General features: G+C 49.1%; 2 protein-coding genes across 2 annotated transcripts in view; both read left to right on the top strand.

Annotated features, from left to right (window-relative positions):
- LOC128272737 (aryl hydrocarbon receptor nuclear translocator homolog) overlaps positions 1 to 6,419 on the top strand; it is an 86,191-nt gene extending 79,772 nt beyond the window's left edge. Inside the window, exons 3-11 of the mRNA XM_053010606.1 lie at positions 1,794 to 1,897; positions 3,856 to 4,072; positions 4,143 to 4,337; positions 4,500 to 4,796; positions 4,865 to 5,015; positions 5,085 to 5,375; positions 5,451 to 5,562; positions 5,629 to 5,767; positions 5,859 to 6,419. Of these exons, the coding sequence (XP_052866566.1) occupies positions 1,794 to 1,897; positions 3,856 to 4,072; positions 4,143 to 4,337; positions 4,500 to 4,796; positions 4,865 to 5,015; positions 5,085 to 5,375; positions 5,451 to 5,562; positions 5,629 to 5,767; positions 5,859 to 6,358 (2,006 nt within the window). The 3' untranslated portion in view covers positions 6,359 to 6,419. The remainder of the gene's footprint in view (positions 1 to 1,793; positions 1,898 to 3,855; positions 4,073 to 4,142; positions 4,338 to 4,499; positions 4,797 to 4,864; positions 5,016 to 5,084; positions 5,376 to 5,450; positions 5,563 to 5,628; positions 5,768 to 5,858) is intronic.
- A 3,227-nt stretch (positions 6,420 to 9,646) lies between these two features.
- Positions 9,647 to 10,630, top strand: LOC128272736 (TBP-related factor). Its single transcript, XM_053010605.1, has 3 exons — positions 9,647 to 9,813; positions 9,886 to 9,965; positions 10,037 to 10,630. Exons 1-3 carry the CDS (start codon positions 9,727 to 9,729, stop codon positions 10,554 to 10,556), a joined length of 687 nt encoding a protein of 228 aa, XP_052866565.1. The 5' UTR covers positions 9,647 to 9,726; the 3' UTR covers positions 10,557 to 10,630.
- Positions 10,631 to 20,813: the final 10,183 nt, after the last annotated feature.

Genomic DNA, 20,813 nt, shown 5'->3' with positions numbered 1-20,813 from the left:
ATCGTTTACAGGTTTATTAGGTTTAGAAGAAGTTTGAATTGCTTAAGACTGAGGTCGGGTGCTTCATCGGGTTCTATGCGGAATACGAACCTTAAGGTTTCTGACATCATTTCTTGAAGAGAGTCACTCATGTCGGATACCCGATATTGTTTACTAATTTTACCATCATTAATAAAGTGCCGTAAACTTCTCTTAGAGTCAGCAAAATTAAATGAAGCTCGAAGAAGCTCGAAGCTTTTCTTTTTCTTTCGTCGATATTTGTTGGAACTTGGAAAAAGGAATTTCCCTTTGATAATAAAGGCCAACGCTTCTCCTTAAAGACCCAAAAGAGAGCGAGAGAGAGGGCACCGGGGAAGTGTATTGTGTCGGAAGAGCGAGGCCCATAAAAATCGTTGCGAATAGTAGTAACAATAACAATAATCATTTCCCGTTTCCCCAACATCTGCATTCGTTTTCCACCCACCGGGTGGCACAACAACGCCCAACATCGATCGAGTCCTACGCGTCCACGTTCTGTTCCTCTTTGTCCTTATTTCACACACCACAACCCACGGTTTGCCCGCAGTGGCACGGTGTCAAACGGCACTTCAACGCCCTGCGTTGTGCCAAACTGTACATTCAACCGGGACTCGTCTTCGATCGACCATTGTCTGTCACTTTTCTTCTCATTTTCCGTTTTTAAAAAATCATCCCGACTCGACTCAGGCCCCATTTCCTTTTTCGCCCCCCCCCCCGGGGGTCAATCAAGCAGCATCAAGCAGCGGAGGGAATCGATGTCAATGACTACTTTCTCCCGTTCGATTCGGTGCCCGGCGCCATTTTGTATTACTCAATCTCCCACGGCGAACGGTCGATCGTCGTTTTGATCGGCTCGCGCCCACCAGATCCGTAATGCCGATGTAATTCGGGTACTCCTCCTAATGCTAATGCCCCGTTCGTGTTTCGTTTTATGGTGCCGTTCTTTTGACGGGCCAGGGACGAGGAAAATCATTCTCAATTATCACTCACACTTCAAATGCGCCATTTTCTTGCCGCCAACGAACCAACAGGACGCGGACTTTAACGGATGGCCACAGCAGATTTTTTCCATTCCATTCCACATCCCTCCAGGCAGGTCCACAGAGCCCGGGAGCTCCCGGGATGAACAGATTCGCCTGTCGGCCGACACCGGCCGACGCCCGGCTGTGTCGACAGGCGAAGAAACAGTCGTATTTATTTTTTATTATTATTTTTATACTGTTATGCAAATTAAAATGGAAGAAAACGCTGAACGCCATTTACTTTTACAACGTTTGCCGTGGGGCCCCGTTAGAGACACCATTCTACGGCATATTCCGCCGCTCCTTGATGTCCTTTCGGTTCGTTCGGTGTGGGCCGAAAAAAGGTCCTTTTTAAAGCTAAACAATTCCACCGCCGCTGGGCTGGCCGCACACACAATGATTTTTTTTTTTGTGTGCGTTAACTCGTTGTTGCGCATTGTCGTGCGGCGTACATTTACTCGATGCGCGCGATGGGTCGGGTAACATCTTTTTCTTGAACCCCGTTCGCCCCTTTCCGATGGTGGCCAAACGACGCTTTTAAGATGGACCCTCGAATGGTAACGATAATGTTGATGTTGTTTACTTTTAATTGCTTCCAGTGCTGCCCAAAAAGGACGATCTGTACCGTGTTAACGCTTACTGCAAACGGGATGAGGTCACGCAGTGTTTCGTTTTATGTTTCTACTCTCTAATCGCTGTCTGCGCAGAAAACGCAGTACTAACGCTTTAAAATGTCTACTCTCGCCCACACAGGAACCGGCAATACCAACACGGATGGGTCGTACAAACCATCGTTTCTAACCGATCAGGAACTGAAGCACCTGATACTGGAAGCCGCAGATGGATTTCTGTTTGTGGTAAGTAGCCCGACCGCCGGAGGACATCCACCTTCCAGCGTTTGTCGAAATAAATTACGTTCGATATCGGCGATTGGGCAGCAGTTTTGGCCACCCGAGTCCCGAGGTGTCCGCTTCCGGCCTCGGACTCCCCAACACACTGACACCGCCGCTGCCAGGCTGTGCGAGTATGCAAAGGGCGGGCCAAACTGACAGAGGACCAGCGAGAGAACGGAACGGTCGCAGGGATAAATACGAAATAAATTATTACATTATGTTAATTAGTGTACTTTCTTTCTCGCCGTGCGACGTTCGCCGCCCGCGCGCCCGCCGTTTTTTGCCGGGTCTGGACATTCCGCATGCTCCAGTCTATGTCGCCCCAGAAAGCCGATGTGGACAAAACAGAGGGCTCGGTGCAGCGAATTCGCCTGCAGACCTCTTTTGGGCCAATGAGAGTTTCTAAGCCGTACCTACGGGGCGCGGCCAATCGGGGGCCCTCGATCTCCGCGCTCGACTCGACCCCGTCTGGACGGGAGTTGGGGCGGCCTGAGGGAACCTATTTTTATGCTGACAGTGCGAATCGCATACTAATTACAATCCACCGTCGTCGTCGTCGTCGTTATGCACCGGGACTTGCCGGAACGGGTTGCCGGTCCAAGGGCTCATTTGGGTTCTCGCCGAGCGAGAAATGGGTTGGGAACTGACCGCAGTCCGCGCCCGGCCCCGCATCGTCCCCCGTCACTGTCCTCGTTTATTTATTCAATTTTTCTGCTTCCATTTGCGTTGCACACAAAAGCGGACAATGCGCAGGCGACCGAGAACTGCAGCTTCCGAGCAGCGAGTGGGGAAATTTATTCAGCTTCAACTGCCCAACAACAACCACCACCCACACGCGGCCCCTGCGCTGCTCTCTAATGGCCGCCTTGTCGTTTCGGCCACTTTAAGTCCGTGGAGAAACCAGACCGATTGGAAGGATTCATTTTGTAATAGACTTTAAATAACGAAGAAATAATTTAAAGGCTCTGCTCCTAATTTCGAACACCGGTAACACCGGGAGTCCTTTTGCGACTCATTAACATTCGCTTCCAGGCGGGTCGCGCGCGGAGAATAAATATTGGATATTAAAATTCATCCAAAACTCATCAAACTGACCTCTCCGAAACGCGCGCGCGCGCGCGCCCAAGATGGTCAGGAATGTGCGGTCCTTGGTCCGCGCAATCCCCGCACCCGCTGGAGGTGTGAAGTGGAATGTAAATTCACGATTAAAACACAGACACACTCACATATCTGGGGAGGATAATTTATTTCCCGGTCCGGTCGGTCGTCCAAGCCACGAGGGGCCGTTTAAAGGAAGTTCGATTGCTCCGATTGCCACTCTCTCTTTCTCTGCTGCGTCCTGCGGCTGGTGCAGCTGACACATTCTTTTGGCCACTTTTCGACCGAAGATGTGCCGCGTTAAGGAAGCACCGAGACGACGCAGCCAACACGGGGACATCGGGAACATTATTTATCGTCAATTAGAATGCAGCTCTGCGGACGGACGGACGGGCCAAAATTACTCATTAGGCATTTTTCACTTCCGAAGGACCTTGGACCGGGAACCGAGGAAAAATGCAAAGTACGCCGCCCGTGGGCGTGTAAAGTCGGTGGCTCGGAATTGATAATTTCGCCACGCACGCCACCGCCATTGATTAATGTATTATTTATTCGCGGCTTATCCTTCGCCGGCCCCACCGGTTCCGTAGCAAATGAGCGTCCGGAGAAGCCGCGGTGACCGAAGTTTAAATTCCCCGGAGGGGACTCGGCCTCGATGGGCTGAGCTTGCGATCTTAATTACTTCATTTTGTTTCGGCTGGTTTTCGATTATCATTAATTAATGCCCGGCCAATCCGGCCCGGGTGGAAGCCGTCCGCACAATTAAGGTCCTTGGTTAATAACTCTCTCTCTCTCTCTTGCTTTCTCTGTCTCTCTCTGTGCAGGCGGGCTGTGATACGGGACGCATCATCTACGTGTCCGACTCGGTGACACCGGTGCTGAACTACTCCCAGAACGAATGGTACAGCGGGAGCCTGTTCGACCACATCCACCCGGACGACATCGAGAAGGTGCGCGAACAGCTGTCCACCCAGGAGCCGGCCAACAGCGGGCGGATACTGGACCTCAAGACCGGCACAGTCAAAAAGGAAGGCCATCAATGTGAGTATCCCTCTAGCCGGCGTCCTCCGAACCTAACCTAACCTGGCCCCGGTTTGTCTGCCGTTTTTAGCGTCGATGAGATTATGTATGGGCTCGAGACGGGGGTTCATCTGCCGGATGCGCATCGGCCCGCTGACGCCGGAGTCGATGGCGCTCGGGCACCTGAATCGGTTGCGACGGAAAAACTCACTCGGACCCTCGATCGACGGCCACAGTTACGCGGTGATGCACTGTACGGGCTACATCAAGAACTGGCCACCGACCGGTAAGTGCTGGATTCCGGGGTAGTGTCTTCGCGCGGGGGGAGTAGGTGCCAATTCAATGTAGAAGTAGACCGTATGATCGTGTTTGTGTCTGTAGACGGTGTCAACATTACAAAATTGGAACTGCTCCCGGAGCCCTTTTTTTATGATCGGCCGCAATTTAGATATGTTTCCAGGGGTCACGATCGACCGGGGGCAGGACGACGAGCTGCACAACACGCACTGCTGCCTGGTGGCGATCGCCCGGCTGCAGATCACCTCCTCGACCACGGCGAACGATCTGAGCTCAAACAACCCGAACGAGTTCATCTCGCGCCACGCGATGTGCGGCAAGTTTACGTTCGTCGATCAGCGCGTGATCGGCGTGCTCGGGTACCAGCCGGTCGATCTGCTCAACAAGAGCTGCTACGACTTCTTCCACCCGGACGACATTGCTCACATGAAGGAGAACTTCGATCAAGGTAAGGGTGGCCGCAGGCGAAAGCTCGCATTTTACAAACTCTCTCACCGGTTTCTCTCCGTCCCGCAGTCGTGAAGCAGAAGGGTCAAATGTTTTCCGTGATGTACCGGTTCCGGGCGAAGAACAAGGAGTGGGTGTGGATGAGAACGCAGGCGTACGCCTTCCTCAACCCGTACACCGACGACATCGAGTACGTCGTGTGTACGAACAGCTCGGCAAAGTAAGTAATCCGATCGCACTATGGCGGCCCCAGGCATGATCACTAATCGATGGCTTTCTTCCGGAACAGGGCGCTCCACTCGACGCACGACACGGTGACGGCAGCGGACCAGAATGACACACCCGTCGCTTATCCGGCACCCGGCCTGGACTACACGCTGCCGGGCCGAAGGGAACCGTCCGGTGGCGGGGCCACGAGCAATATCTACAATCCTCACAATCTGATTTCACACTTGCCATCGCAACCGCAGTCGGCCGGCCAGGGCGCGACGGCGGCCGCCGCTAGCAGTATTCAACGTCCGGACAGCGCCCACAACGCGACCGTGCAATATAGCTACAATCCTACACCATCGCCAATACAGTGAGTAGCGTTGTCCGGCGGCCACCTCGTCGTCCGTTTGAAACATCCGTTTCATCTCTCTCTTTCTCTACGTAGGTACGGTTCGCCGGGAACGCCAAGTGGCGGAGCGGCCGGTGCGTTAGGGCACCTTCCGAAAGCTAACAATACCTCGCCAACGCCCGCAGCAACCGCGTGGACCTTGCGGCAGGTACGTGCGGTGGTGATCGCAAACTCTGACCCAATCTAATACCGGTCTCTCGCTCTCTCTCTGCAGCCACAACCCGTCACCGAAGGTTACCAGTACAGTGAACTAAGTCCGAACCGATCGCCGACCGGTCCCACGTATACTCAGCTAAACGCGTCCGGCTCACGCCAGACGTCCACCTTCACTCCGTCATCGCAAGCCGGACCTGGTACGCTTTCAGGCGAGCTTAGCATGACCGCCGTGGGCAACTTGGTCCACCACACCATTTTGTAACACACGTCTTCTGGTTCTTCCCTTAGGTATCTGGAGCGGTTGGCAATCGCAACACCACGGAACGGGTCCGGAACCGATGCAGACCGGGGGTAACGGTGGGACGACTAATGGTCCCGGGGCTCCCCACACGGCCGTTGGCCACGGGAGTCTGACGCAGGAAATGTCCACCGACCATGCACAGCACCTGCAGCAGCAACATCCGGCCCTCCACGGGACCGCCGGCCAGAGTGGGGGAGGTGGCGGCGGTGGCGGTGGCGGTGCAGGAGGCGGAACGGGTGGGCCGCATCATGTGACCGCGCACCCGCAGCACCCGCACGCACACCATCCGGTCCAGCATCCGCACCATCCGCACCATCACCCGCATCACCATCACGCGGGCCAGATACACCCGGGCCACCATCCGGTGGTTGGGCAGCATCCGGGCCAGGGGCACGAGCTAACGGACATGTTGCAGATGCTCGACCAGAGTGGGACCACCTCTTTCGAGGATCTGAACATTCACATGTTCAACACGCCGTTCGAATGAAACTTACTGTACTACGGCGGTTACAACAACTATGGCCCCGCCACGACCGGCGCCGGCGGACCGGCGGGAACGAGCGAACTGTTTGGCCCCGGCACGGTGTACTCTTCTTCTTCCACTCTGCTCCCCACACCATCTTCCTCTTCATCATCCGCAACGGGGACAACCAACCAAAACGGCGGCGGCAGTACCAACAGTAGCAGCAACACTTCTACCGCCGCGACCTCCGTAATGGCTGCGGCGGCCGCGGCAACGGCCGCTGCAGCAGCCGCCGCGGCCACCGCCGCTGCTGCCGCCATCGCCAACCACAGCAGCGGGTCGTCCTTCTCCTCTATCCTACCACCGACGACGGCGGGTGCCGGAGGTTTCGTGAGCGACACGATGATGGCCCTCGGTGCCGACGGCGGCACAGGAGTGGCCGGTTACGGCATGATGGTGGTTCAGGAGCACATGTAAATACGTGCTTGAAAGAGGGCGGTCGTATACGATCGCCGCATACTTGGGATGACCGCCGGGGCTTGCAGTTTAAGCTTTGTTTCATTATTTACTGTTAATTTATTGTCACCAATACGACGCAAACACACGGTGCTCGTCCTCGGTCCCCCTATCAATGGTTTCACACTTTCGAAGAAAGCTTTTCAAAAGACCCATGCTAAACACACCCGTAGCACTATTCCTCTATCTTGAGGCCGAATGGCCGAATCACAAGCATGGCCAGGGATGGTGGAAATTAATTTTAGTTAAATTGTGAACAGGATCACAGAAAAATGAGTGAGACAATTTAGGTTGGTGGACGCTAAAGGGGATCGAGAACTTACGCGCAATCAAAGTGGCTCGACATCTCGGGCCAACGGCGATCGTCAAGTGATCGCTCCGACGACCATAGAGAGTGCCACTTCACTCACACATCACTCCATCAAAGCTTTTAAGTTGACACAGACACGGAGAGAAAGTAAGCACGCCGCCGAGAAGAGTATTTGAAAGTGAGGGACAACAAGCTCTAAGTATAATTTAAATAATCTTTTGAACAGTAATTTAAACTAGAAGTAAGTAAATTTACGGAAACCGAGCGGAGAATATATCAATCACGAGTCCGTGGTGGCGAAAGCGAGCACAAACCAGAAGATGTAAATAGGAAAAGCAGAAAAACAACACAAACAAACCCGCAAACGTTCCAATTCTTCGCTCTACCCCGCCCGCGGGGTGGATTCTGGTTTTGTCCGCGGGTTGCGTGGCGCGTTTTACTCGTTTTTTTCACACGCAGAGACAGAAATTTAGTTAATTTTGATCCGGAAGACAGCCCTCTGGATTGATGACCTTCTTCCCGTACCGTGTCCGGCTACACAACCACACACACACCAACCAACACATCACATTTATTTGTTTGAGCCTCTGTACTGATCAGTTCTTCCTGCCAGAAACAATAGAGTCTTGTCGAAGTGTTCCAAAAATTTCCAATCACGGACGGCTGTGGAGCCTTAGCTACCGCCAGTGAGTGGTGTATCCTTCCCGCAGTTTGCTACGATGGTTTCGTTCCTGTCATTTCAGTCATCCATTTTGTCACGTTTCGGATGTGGAGTGTGTCCTTTCGTTCTACCACAAACCGCGTATCGCGCTAATCGTGAAACATCACAATCAAATTAGGTAAAAAGTGAAAGCGATCTGTGTGTGTGGGAAATTCTGGAAAAAGCGTCCTTTTTTCCGGCTCATCAAGAAGCACTATACATACGCTGCACCGAGATAAATTTGTCCAAATCTATCATACGCCAAGAGTGTCCCCCCAAACGAGCGCGGGACGAGTAGTGAGCAGGGAGACGCTGGATCTTTTCTCTTATCGTCCACGCCACCGGGCCAGAATCGGGCAATGTTCCCGACGATGAAGTGCTTCAGTGCTTTGTGCGAAAATGTTTGTATAATATGCACCGCTTTTTAACTCCAATGCCCACTTAATACACACAGCGGATCAACAGCATCATAACAACCGTGCGGGGCCCCCCGATGACCGGTCATCGTGTGGCCAACGGTTTGGGCACGAGAATATTAACCAGAACCCAGAGCAGAACGCGTTATATATCGAACAAAAACGAAAAAAAAGGAAACCGATGTTAGCTTCTTTTGCTGTTTTGTATAAAGCTGATAAATATTTAAAAGAAACCGAATCCGGAGTGTGGAGAGGGGCGTGCCCGAGCCGGACCTCTTTTTGTGCTAGTAATGTTGTAGGCAAAGCAAAGATTTGGGAGATTAAACGTGCAGCGCGCAGGGTTTAGTGGCAAAAATCAGTAGACGAATGGTAGTAATAGGAAATAGGGGAGGGAAATCGAATGGTGGACGCGCACGCAAACATATTGCCGAGAACTCCGGCACGCCGGGTGCAGAGGCGTGAATATAAATATATGAAAATTATATATAAATATAGATATAAACGCATAAAAACACACACACACACACTCGAGAGTGTAGTCCTTTTTTAAGTAAACTAATGGGGCGCGCGCACTCTGCCTAATGGAGGCGATGTCCGCGGCCGGTGTGGACGGAGTGGACGGAGTCGAAAATGCTTGCTGAAAACAAAAATCATTCGAAAAGAGAAGAAGAAAAGACCGCCGAATGGTTGGGAATCGTGGATCGGTGGAAATAGGCGATAGAAACTACTAATTGAAGGAAGAAAATCAAGTTTAATATAATAAAAGAAAACTATAAAAAGAAGTCTGTGACCGGCGTAGTATTTTTCATCGAAAGAAACAACTGACCAGGAACGATTGAAAACCGTTGTCCCTGGAAAATCAACGTATTCGCGACCATTGCCCTCGTTCTAAACATTGAAAACACCGTAAAATGTCCTTTCGCCACATGTTGATATAATTCTCTCACGATCGGAGAGGATAAAATGACAAAATGGCATTTGAATATTGAATATTTGTATAAAGTATAGAACGTTATTAAGAATTGAACATTTTCGATGTTTCACGCAACGTGAGAAAAACATCGCCGTTTCGATGTTTTGATGTTTACTTTACAGGGCTATGTTCACGCACATTCACCAGTAATATGAGTTAAAACGTGTTGTGTTATACAAGTTAGAAAAACAACGCGACGCATCGTTTGAAGAGCTCTAATTTTGCATTATTTGTATACTCTACTTATGTTAAAAGTTTGTTTTTCTCTTGTTCTAATGTTTTAAAATTGTTATTTGCGCATCTCGTAGACAGGATCCCTTCGTGCATACGCTGTTGACGTTTCACAGATGCACTGAAGTTTGTTTACAATCGTAGGAACAAACTCAGCAAAGATACACGAAGCCGCTTCCAACTTGCCACGCATTCGACCGGTACGGGGGCCTGGCGTTTACCGGACACCTACAGGAAGCACCGAAAATGGATAAAAGTACAACAGAATCCCCATTGAAAATACTGCTGAACGCCACATCCCGGCCATCGGCAGCCACTATGCAATTGGCAAAGGTGAGTCGGGTCGCGGCTGAACGAATTGAGCCACGAAATTTGAACGGCATTTGGCGTTTTTGTGTCTTCTAGCAACCACCACAAGCCAGCATACTTTTACAGGTCCCCGTTCCGACGGGACCGCAGGAAGCAATCAACTCCGTGCAAGTGAGGTAACTTTACGGTGCGCCGAGAGGGCTTCTTTGCGCTGTTTTGTCACGAACCCCCTCGGAATACTCCACAGGAACTGTGTGGCAACGGTGAGCGTTGGCTGTGAACTGAACCTGAAAACGATCAACTTCCGTACGCGCAACTCCGAGTACAACCCGTCGCGATTTCACGGCGTGGTGATGCGAATACGTGATCCACGCTGCACGGCGCTCGTCTTCCGATCGGGAAAAATTATCTGCACCGGTGCCAAGAACGAGCAGGAAGCCAACCTCGGCCTACGGAAGTTCGTGCGGATTATTCAGAAGCTCGGGTTCAGCGTGAGGTTCTTAGACTTTAAGGTACAAAACCTGATCGCCACCGCAGACCTTCGGTTTCCGATACGCTTGGAAAACCTGAACCAAGTGCACGGGCAGTTCAGCTCGTACGAGCCAGAACTGTTTCCGGGGCTGATCTACCGGATGGTGAAGCCGCGCGTAGTCATACTGATATTCGTGAATGGAAAGCTAGTTTTTACTGGCGCCAAAAATCAGCGCGAAATCAGCGAGAGCCTCGAGAACATCTATCCCATTTTGCAGAGCTTCCGGAAAAATTAGTCAACCATTTTGTCGATCTTGTTTCGGGCTCGTTTCCACTGCTTGGTTGCGCTTACGTTTTACTCAGTTTTAGTTCAATTATAACTTTTATTCTAGCATTTTTGTGTACTAAATTAATGTTTTTTACTTCAGTTCTTATTTTTTACCTTGGTACTAGAGGCTTGGCAATATTTTTTTTATCATAAGCATGTTTAAATACATAAATACGTGAATATTTGTAATAAAATATGTTTCAAAAAATGTTGTGACCAATTTGTGTAAGAATTCAATGAATTTCGTGTTCTTTGCAAGGTAAGGTAACAGCGAAAGAATAAATCTTATACTTTATGCCGCCCATTTACTACGGTATCGCTGGCTATTAACGATCATATGTAACGTAATGTTTATAAACCGCCTAATTAAGTTGTGAAAAATTGTCCGAAAATTCATTCGATTGACGAAAAAATTAAATTTTTGTACTCCTTTCTTATCGAAATCTTCTTAAAACATATACTAAATCTAAAGAACATTTCAATCGTTCATTGGACAAGTGATAAGAAACCGTCTCGAAGGCTTATCTTATCTTTAGTTTATCATCCGTAGAAAGCAATGGGTACCCGCGTGAGACGGTGCAGCAACAGAGCATTCCATTCCAGGACGGATGGCTCCTTGAAGTCTGAAGTCATACAGTTGGCTGACGCTATAGTTTTGTCACCGCCGTCGCCGTCGGCATACCGCAAGAGCGACTGCGAACGTGTCTGCCGGTCTAGTGCCGGTCGTATGAGCTCATCATGGCTGAGATTTTCGCCATCTTCCGCACCGGATTTCAAACCCCTTCCAGGCAGACAGCATAAGCAAAAATGAGAAAGTGAAACCACGTTCCGAGTCTGCCACCCGAGAGTGACAGAGTAAAACGATTTTGGAGCGAATCCTTTAGGCTATCGATTTTGGCAAGAAAGTGTAGAGAAAACAAAAAGGAAGTGCAAATGGGGTGCTTCATTGATCCAAACTTTGGTCCATCGCATGAATTGGATTCTTCAAATGCAAAAATGGTGCCAAAAAACGAGATTAAATTCGTATGCTTGCACAAGTGCGATCCTTCTGTTCGACCAGTCCGGCCGGAGTCTCTGAAGAGTCTGTCACGGGTCTCGAGAGTGGGAGGTCGTTGAACGCCGCCCGCCATGTGCCTCGATAGTTGCATAATGCATTCGACGGTTCGGCAGGTTGTGCGGACGAAGCACAAATGGGCATTTTGTTTCGCTTTCGTGTAATAACTAAGTAAATTGACCCTTTTCGCCCGTTTCGACACAAAATATACATCAAACAATGGCAGAATTTTACGACCCGTAAGTAGGTCAATGTGGTGATAGAGCTACCAGTACTTTGCGTCCGAACGAACCGCCGGAAAGTCGGTAGCCGGGACAATTACGGCAAAACACGGGTGTGCCAACGTTCGATGATGAAGGGTTCCCTGATTCCGGTCTTTTTGATGGGGTCATCAAACTTGGGGAGTCGCGTTCCGTAAGCAGTGAATGACTCACACATTTTTCTTATAGTTTCCTCGAAGTATCGAAACGAATTATTAGTGAAGCATTTGTTGAAATCTATATCTGTATATACGTGTATAAAAAAGAAAGTCGTGTTAGTTACACTATTTTTAATTAAAAAATGGCTGAACCAATTTGGGTGAAAATTTGTAGGAAGCAGGTGTACCAGTGTACCGATAACTGATACCCGCAATTCGGTCCCCCGACAATTGATCCCAGTAACCATAGACAAAATTACGTATAGCTTTCATTTTTGTAACTGTGAAAATTGAACAATAATTTTTTTCAGAAAACGGAAACGAAACATTCACTCCACCTGGGCTGGGCTTCCCGGAGATCGGCGGCGCTGGCGGGGCCAACGGGACCGTCTCGATATCCGCCTCGAGCACGACCCTCTTGGCGTATCAGCCACCCGCGGGTCCCACTCCTCCGGGGAGGGGGGTTGCCATACAAACGTAACATAAAATACAGCATAACTCGGGTTGTTTTCGAACAAATCGAACTAAATTCTGCCAGTGGGAGTTTTGCCATGCATCCACCGGGAAGCGAGAAGGGAAGCCTATCGGATACGTCACCAGGAAGTAGAATCCTCTGAAACGCTGGATAATCGAGAAATGAGAATAAAAATGGCGGGGCGATGCACTCCGGCAACAGCTACTACACAATAAAATGTCATGTCAATAAAAACAATAAAAATAAAATCATAGGCCATTGATAAATCCTTTTACATTTTTGTTATTCAAACCCGTCCTGGTTATGAGTGAATGGTAGGTCCTTAATATGGCCACCCGTGCCGTGTGCTGCGTCGTGATCGAGCACGCCGCTCACGCGTTCGAGCATGCGCCTCTAACAGCTCCATTATCTCGGACCCGTGTATTTGGTTACTACTGAGTCGCAGCAGCGTGTGCTTCTTACCCCGTCGGCGGTAAATCTGCTGGAAAGACGGAAACAGGATATCTCCCTGCAGTGGTCGTCCGAACGCTGGAGGATGTAATCCGTAGCAGGACTATCCGTAGCCCGATGCGCTTAGAGTTATAAAACCATAATAATTGTGCAATTTCGCAGAGCACCACTTGAGTTGTTTTATTGAATTTGAATTACCGCACGATGCGTAACGGCAGCTCCGATGATTCCGTACTACTTGCGAATTACGTACCAATTCTCGCTACTCAAGATATTGTTACATTGGCCGTTGGTAGTTTATAAAGTTAGTTACTGTTGTTCCGGAACTCAATTCACTTGTATGAAGCCGACTGAGGAGAGTAGTTGAAAAATCGATAGAATCTCATCAGAAGCCAACGATAATTTATGCCAAAACAAGTCCGCTTTATCGAGCATGTTGACATCACTTTCCAGACCCTAGAGCCTTACGATGTAGGCATACTATTTCGGCCTACCGATGCCACACTATGCTGTTGTCCGATGCTCGCATAAAAGCAACACGCTTGTTCCAAAGCACTGAACTGACCTGACCTGACCGTAGCGTTGGTTCCCTTAGCGAGACTCAGGCAGTTGCAGGATGTTTGTTGAGGGAGATGATGACACGACATAGACCCCGAGTAAAAATATATTTAATTCGTTTCTTGAATGGTGTAGTCCGTTTGGAATAATGTGACCCCGGGGAGATTGCTTCCATCGGGATTTAATGCTGATGAACAGCAGCGACATCGAACGAACCACAATTGGTTAATATAAGACGAAGAGATCGAAAGCTATTCTACAGAAAATTAGATAGAAATAAAGTAAACCGAGTATCTTTTGATAATAATAACGATCATCCATGAGAAGGATTTGTTTCCCCATTTGTCCGCTACTTTGGAATAATATCAGTTACTCCTCACGGTACGTTGCAACTCATAAGCTTTAATAGATCAAGAAAAGGTTTGGTTTACGGTAAAGTATTGGTCCACTTCGATTTCTTTCTAAGCATTTAACTGCCCTCAAAAATGGTTGAAATAACAAAATTCATCAAGCTCAACACACTACAATACACTTTCTGCTGCTGTCGAATGGTTTTTGGGCACTCTCGTGCAGATCATTAGCGAAGAGATGCCAACAGTGCCAGAAGAACAATAAAATACACCGAAGAAACCTTACGTTGAAAAGCCTGAAGTTGTTTAATTATTTAGAATTCCTGACGGTCCTGACTGTCAGTTCGTAAGATAGGCTAACAAACGGTTTCGCCGTGGCGGAACGGTCCGTCCTGGCCAGGTCCGTCGTTGCCTCTGGATGTCCCAGAGTAAGCAGCCCACGCACCGGTTCCTCGGACCGGAATGTGTGCGCATGTGACCGGCCCGCGTTTGTGCGGTGTGCTATTTTGCCAGCTGCCAGCGTCGCAGCCGTTGCTACGCGGAGGCGGCAGTTCTTCGTTCGCTACTGCCACGGACCCCAGGATTCACCACCGGTCGACTTGCGAAACAGCCTCGGCCACCGGTGCCATCGCCTCTTAGGCAAATTGAGTGGGCCACTGCGAGGGAAGGCGTGCGCGCGCGCGTCGCCCCGCACCGGTGTGTGATTGTTTCTCGTTGCAAAACACTGTCCGAAATTCAATTTGCCCGTTGCCCGTGAAGTTCACACAGGAATCAGGACATCCACCGTCCTAGCGCTCACAAGGGTCAACCCCGGTGGCCCATCTCACGGTTGGGGTTTCGTGGCAGATCAAATCCCACTTTCGCTTATCTAAAGTGAAGTCTTGGCAACCTCCGAACGACGGCGGCCGGGGATAAACCGTTCCGGGGTCCAATGATGCCGCCACCGGGGCGCTTTGTTCGCGCCAAGCAGCTGCGTGTTTGGTTCCTTTTTTTCACCCTTCTTTTTCAGAGGTGGCGGCTCTCGGTTGGAGCAGTAATTTTGCCTAGTGCCTTGGGGACCTCGCTAACTGGCCGTTTTCTACGGCGAAAATCGAACGACCATTCTGCTCGGTTTCGGTTCGACCTTTGACATTTAGCGCACAGGGCCCGGGATCCCGGGTTTTCCACCGCTCGTGTCACGGACCAGCCAAAGTTGGTTCGTGCTCCGAAGCATCCGACCGACCGAGTGTGAGCGAGGCAGAAAGAGCGCGCGAGAGAGAGAGATAGAGAAAGGTATCCTCGTGCAGCATGTTGCTTCTGGGATAATGAAATAACAGTCCACTGGATCGGGGCCCGGTCGGTCCTCGGTGAAACATCTTCACCCACGGAACGCTCCGGTAGCGACCCCCCAGCCTGTTGCCTGTTGATCTTTGTCTCACCTTCGTCTCGCGGCCCTCGTCCCCCTTCGTCTGCCTCGCTGGCAATTTTTATCTTAGATCACCGCTCCTGGTGGCGGGTTTTGAGACAGCCTAGTAGGTATCAAATTTCCACCATTTGGCGATTACGCGGCGTTAACTCGGCGATCTTGTGGTCGTTAGTGCGTTAAGCAGGAGCGAACTGCTTCTCAATCGCTGGTCACACGCTGGTCTCGAGGTGTCCGGGAAGCATTCACGCTCGAGGACGACACGAGTGTTAAGGTGTCCTCTCGGTCCCGGGCACACAGTCGAAGGGCTACGTTGGCCGTTCCCGTTAACTCATTTCCACAAATCGCAAATTAACTTAATTGATGTGACCTTTCACCACGACGCCCGGTCTCGGTGGTCGGTGCATTGCATTTATTTCCATTTTATTGACCGCTGCAGGGATGCGGTGCAGGGACAAAACATAACAAAAAAATCTCAATTACACCCAGACGAGATCATAATCACCAAACCGAACGATAAACCGCCCTCCGCTAATTGTTTCGCGAACAATGGAACCCCCTCACAAGCGTGTTTGTGGCGTGTGTGAGCTGCTTTTGTTCACCGGAAAACCCGGCTACGAGTTTTCCGAACCGACCCACAACTACACGCACACACAGTCGGGCGGACGGCCTATTGACATATGGCCTTTCGCACAATTGGCGCTCATTGCCAGCGAAAGGCGAGGGCGTGAAAACTCATTTTCCGAATGAATTCCACGAAAGCGGAAAACGATGGCACTCGCACTTTATTAACCGCCTAGCGTCCGAGTGTTTCGGGTGGTTTAGTTTTTCCGCGAACTCACTACGAGAGTGGGACACCACGGAGCTGTATTGCTGTAACTGGGCAGGTGGCCTGTGACCGGTTTGCCGCAGTTAAGCGCTTCGTTTCATTAGCACCAGCATCGGACGACGGGAAAACACACTTCGGGCGACATTTCCCATTACGACGGGGGCGCCGGGACACTGCACGCTTAGTTTGCGTGCCGGGACCGGTGCCCACTCGCAGCTGTGCGGTGGGTTTAATGAATTCCCATCAAACTCCGGCCCCGATCGGGCTCGACGACGGATGCGCGCGGGGAAGGAGCATTCCGGTAAGCATTCCGGCACACAGCACGCCGGTTGACCTCGTCCGGCGCATGTGAGGGGGATTTCCGATGACTGCACGGACATTTCCCCGAATCTTACCACCAGCAGCAGGAGCACCAGTGGCGCCGGTGACGATTATTACACGCGCTGCTTGACGCATCGATGCCAGCAGCACCATCAACTGGCGTCTAATGGATTCCACTGATTGTGTTTCGATTACGATTCGCATAATTTTGCACCGCCCCGAGACCGAGGCCGTGTAGGTTCACCCTGTCCCCTGTCTGCTGTTGTGTGTCCGAAATTCGATCAGACGGATCAAACCAACCAATATATTCAACCCACGGAGGGGTTTTGGTTTGCGTTGCCTTCCGGAAATTTGAATTACATTTTGTGGAAAGAATCAATTTTTCTGAGAATTACTGAGAAAATCTGCATCCGAATCGTGGGATGCTGATTAACAGAAACGGAAACGAAATGAAGGTACACGTTAAGGGCAATGATCCGAGCACGTGGAACCACGAAAATGCAAGGCTGCAGCTACTGAGGCCTTCCACAGTCAGATATCATCACTTAGCGTAGGAAAACAACCCGTAGATTTCCAGCATTTGAGAAAATGCTGCTCAAAATGCACCCTTCGCGATTGTTCGTAGCGGACAGAAACTGTGTGGTTTTAAAAGAATTAAATGCATAATTAACCTTAACGCTTGTTTATGTCTTTTGGTTATTTGTATGGATTTATATAGATTACTCTTCTAGGGATTGCCGACCGTAGTTTGCAATGGATTACTCTCAGCTAATCCAGTAAATGCTCCAAACCTCTTTCCTAGCTCTGGAGCGAGAATATCAACACCCGGGCAAAAATTGAGCTGAAGTGTAATATTCGCCAAAAGCTGCTAATTCCCTACAAAACTACACTTATTTTTACTTATTGGCCTAGACTTAGCCGCAATCTGTGCCAAGCTATTCAAAGTTTACCAATTACAGGGTTTTCAAATAGTGGAACGTTATAGCACGGCATTTCTCATTGTAACGCTGCGATTTCTCATTTTTCCGGGACATTTACAATATTGTGTCAGGGAGGTAAATTTAGGATTGATTTCAGGAACTTGTTCTGAATAAGTTAATGTTTTTCTATGTGACAAGGGATAAAGTGTCCTTGATGTATTTTTAGTTAGACTATAGAATCAAAACAGTGTCCACGGAGCGACCTTTGTTCATTTCACGCACAAAATTTAATGGAACTGCCTTGTTGAATAGTTTCAGTCATTATGAATAACGAAGAATTCACTTTTAATTGTTTCTCCTCACTTTTTGGCCACAGTGTTATTTGATGGCTATATGTGAATTACAGCTAAACCTAGCACGATTTGAGTGTGTAATAGTGTTGCAAGATTTGATCGACCAGTGGAATCCACAGTTGTCTCATTTGTTACAGAAATGGACCAACATGCCCTACCGGTTTTATGTTCCGCTACATTTTTCCTAACCACAAAATGGGACCAGAAGACAGCGGCAGCAATTGTGGCCGCCCATGGTTAGCGATTGGGTGAATATTGGTTTTCATCGTTAAGCGTTCCACGCCGGGCCGGAAGGCGAACGTTGCAGAATCGCGACCTTTTCCGGCTTGTTTCCAAGGAAAATGGAATACAAGCACTCTGCTGCTCTGGCCAGCTCGAGCATGCCAAATGCTCCGCCACGCAAGATAACATCTCACTGTCACGTACAATCGACATGGCAGGCTGGTGAAGTTGATTGAAATATTACTTCTGCAAGCGTGGCCACGCGCCCACTGACCCGCCCGCACGCTGAAAGGACACCCGGCACCCGGCCGCCGCTGCTGTTGCCAGAGCGCCAGAACGCCAGCCTTCGAACGCCAAAAGGGTGTAGATGGAGGGTGAAAAATGATCTTACAAACGAGGGAAGCTGTCGGGTTTCGCGCCAAACCAACCATGCTGCAGGTCCGTCAATAAGTGGTGTGTGCGTTGTTTTAGTTCGCCAACGCAACTAGTTGCCGGACGTTGGATCGAAGAGAAAATGGCACCAAGTTAAACCGCGCAAGAAGCGATTTGCTTCGGGAGCGAAGTCAAATATCTTTTAAAGTTTTTCCCTTTATGTAATTCATCGTCACAACTCTGGCATTTATACAAAAGTCTTACCATTGTGGACCACCTTTTATGTTGCGTAAAATTTGAAGCCATTGTTCCGGGCGTTCATAATAAAAATGGCAACTGTTGGCCAAGAAGTCGTAGCAATGGTTTGTCAAAGTTGGAAAACTTGGAATCCCCTGGGTCCGACAGGATTGACCGTGCAATTTGACATTGAGTGCCGAGAACATTATTTGCACATTCCAGCTAAGAGAATTCAGAAGAAAGGTAGCATTTAATATTATGCCCATCCATTCGCAGTTAGTAATGCGTCAGGACTGGATGAACTGGAGTGTTTTAAGTAGAATTAGCGTGTAGATTAACTTACCCATCCAACGTTAGATATTCGAAATAGAATTGGGGAATTTAGAACTCATTTGGATTTCTTTCAAAAAAATTTCCCGATAAAACAATATAAGCCAAAAAGAATTTCCTCTTCCGTATGTATATAATATATATATGTATAAGTATATATATATTTGTGTTTATTTTATGTACAAAGCAGCTGACCGGAGTGGTTGTGACGAGCTGTCGCACTCACTCGATATAAATGTTGTAAATTATCATTAATGCATAGAGAAGATATGTACATTTGTAATGTGTTTATCTGGTTTTCGTTCTTATGATGGTTGGTTTCAATATTTTCTTATGCTGTTATCTGTTTACTCCTCTGTAGTGGAGTTGCGTAAAAGTGCTGGGATACTGTAGGTGGCATATCATTAGCATCGTTTTCATCTGCCTTCCGACCTTTGATAGTGTTTTGTTTGTTTGCTTGAGAAAGTAGAACCCTTTTTTGCACAATGTTACACGTACACATTAGGCTAACACGTTTCGTTCACACTCAAGCCACGGCCATCGCGGGTGCCGCCATTATCATTACTATCACCAGGCAAAGTTTCATTGTCTATGTCGTTTTGTAGTTCACTTTGTCAATTTCCTTCAATCGCTGACACCGTGGAAAGGGCGTGTGTGTGACACGAGAATTATCGAACAGATAGTAATTCGGTAGCACAACATTGGCCTCCCTATGCCATACGATGCTGCCATGAACCTTAACCCTATACTTTGGTAGCTTTCGCCTCTCGCGGTAGGTGCCTGGTTCCAGCTTTTTTTTTTAATACTTAAGTAATTTGTGCAGGTAACAGCATTGTCAAATTTGTTTTAAGTACTTTGCAACTCCTGTCCCTATCATGCTCGATAGTGCAGCCGGTTCTGCCGGGGGCGTGCCAGAGGCCTATCAACTACGAGGACATTGACTCTACACGCGCAACCATCCACACGTTTCATTCGAGCACACAAACACCGATGGTGCCACTTTCACCGTTCCCTGCCGAAACTCCTTTCATCCTTTCATTTTTCACACACACACACAGAGTCACGCGAACAAAAGAAGGAGCCCCGGAACTCCAGTTTAGTGTCGGGTTATCCCCTTCATAAATTGGATGTTTAGCTTTGCAAAAGAATATAAAATATAATCAATTTCCATTGATCGATGCAGACCATCCCTTTTGCTGCTGTCCGTCTCTCGCAACCTTCGCCTGGCGCATTCTGTCGAAAAGTTGGCACTACTTCAAAAGTATTCATTTATGCTGTTCGCCCCCCGTTTTCGCTTCGTAGCAAATGGAAAACTCTTCTTCACAGATCAATCAGTGCGGGTAGCAAATAAAGAATAAGGAGCGATAAGATAGAATGTTAGAAAGAGAGAGCAACAGTGGGGCCTTTTCCCGTTCACACTCAGTCGCACAGTCATTCAGTTTTGCCGGTTGCACCGACAAATAGGTTGTTTTAAAAACGATTGAATATTTATTGTCAAACTTTGTGTGTCTGTGTGTGTCTGATCCGGTCCCGATTCTGTGAACCGGTTCTTGCTTCTTAGCGCTATCATCTTTAGTACATTCAATGCCGCCCTTATTCTGCGGCAACCTCAAACTGGAGCCTTTTCCGACCGGCCCCCTATCCTTGTACAGCTTTTTGTCCCTTCGGAAAAGTTTCGGAAATTGCGGCCCAAAACGCCAAGGGACGCGGAGACCGCAAATCGCCGTCCCGGTAAGGGTTGCTGAGCAGTTCCTACATTTTCTTACAAAAAAAAAATCGAACATCCCGAAACAAAAAACCGAATGGTTTCGTTGCGATCGCACGGAATCAACGCTTCTCCTGCTGCTGCTACTTGGTCAGTGGCTTGGGAGAGGGATATGGTTCCTGTTTTGATCCCTGCCCCAGGACTGACCCAATTCGATGATGCCATGCGT

The sequence above is a fragment of the Anopheles cruzii genome, chromosome 3, assembly GCF_943734635.1.
Source record: "Anopheles cruzii chromosome 3, idAnoCruzAS_RS32_06, whole genome shotgun sequence".
NCBI lineage: Eukaryota > Metazoa > Arthropoda > Insecta > Diptera > Culicidae > Anopheles > Anopheles cruzii.
Note: the sequence above shows the minus strand (reverse complement) of the source record. Positions and strands in the feature narration are given on the sequence as shown.

Bases quoted from the DNA above. Each gene is read 5' to 3' on its own strand.
- LOC128272736 (XM_053010605.1), top strand. From the start codon at position 9,727: ATGGATAAAAGTACAACAGAATCCCCATTGAAAATACTGCTGAACGCC. The intron at 9,814-9,885 runs GTGAGTCGGGTC...TGTGTCTTCTAG, and splicing joins CCACTATGCAATTGGCAAAG to CAACCACCACAAGCCAGCAT. The intron at 9,966-10,036 runs GTAACTTTACGG...AATACTCCACAG, and splicing joins ATCAACTCCGTGCAAGTGAG to GAACTGTGTGGCAACGGTGA.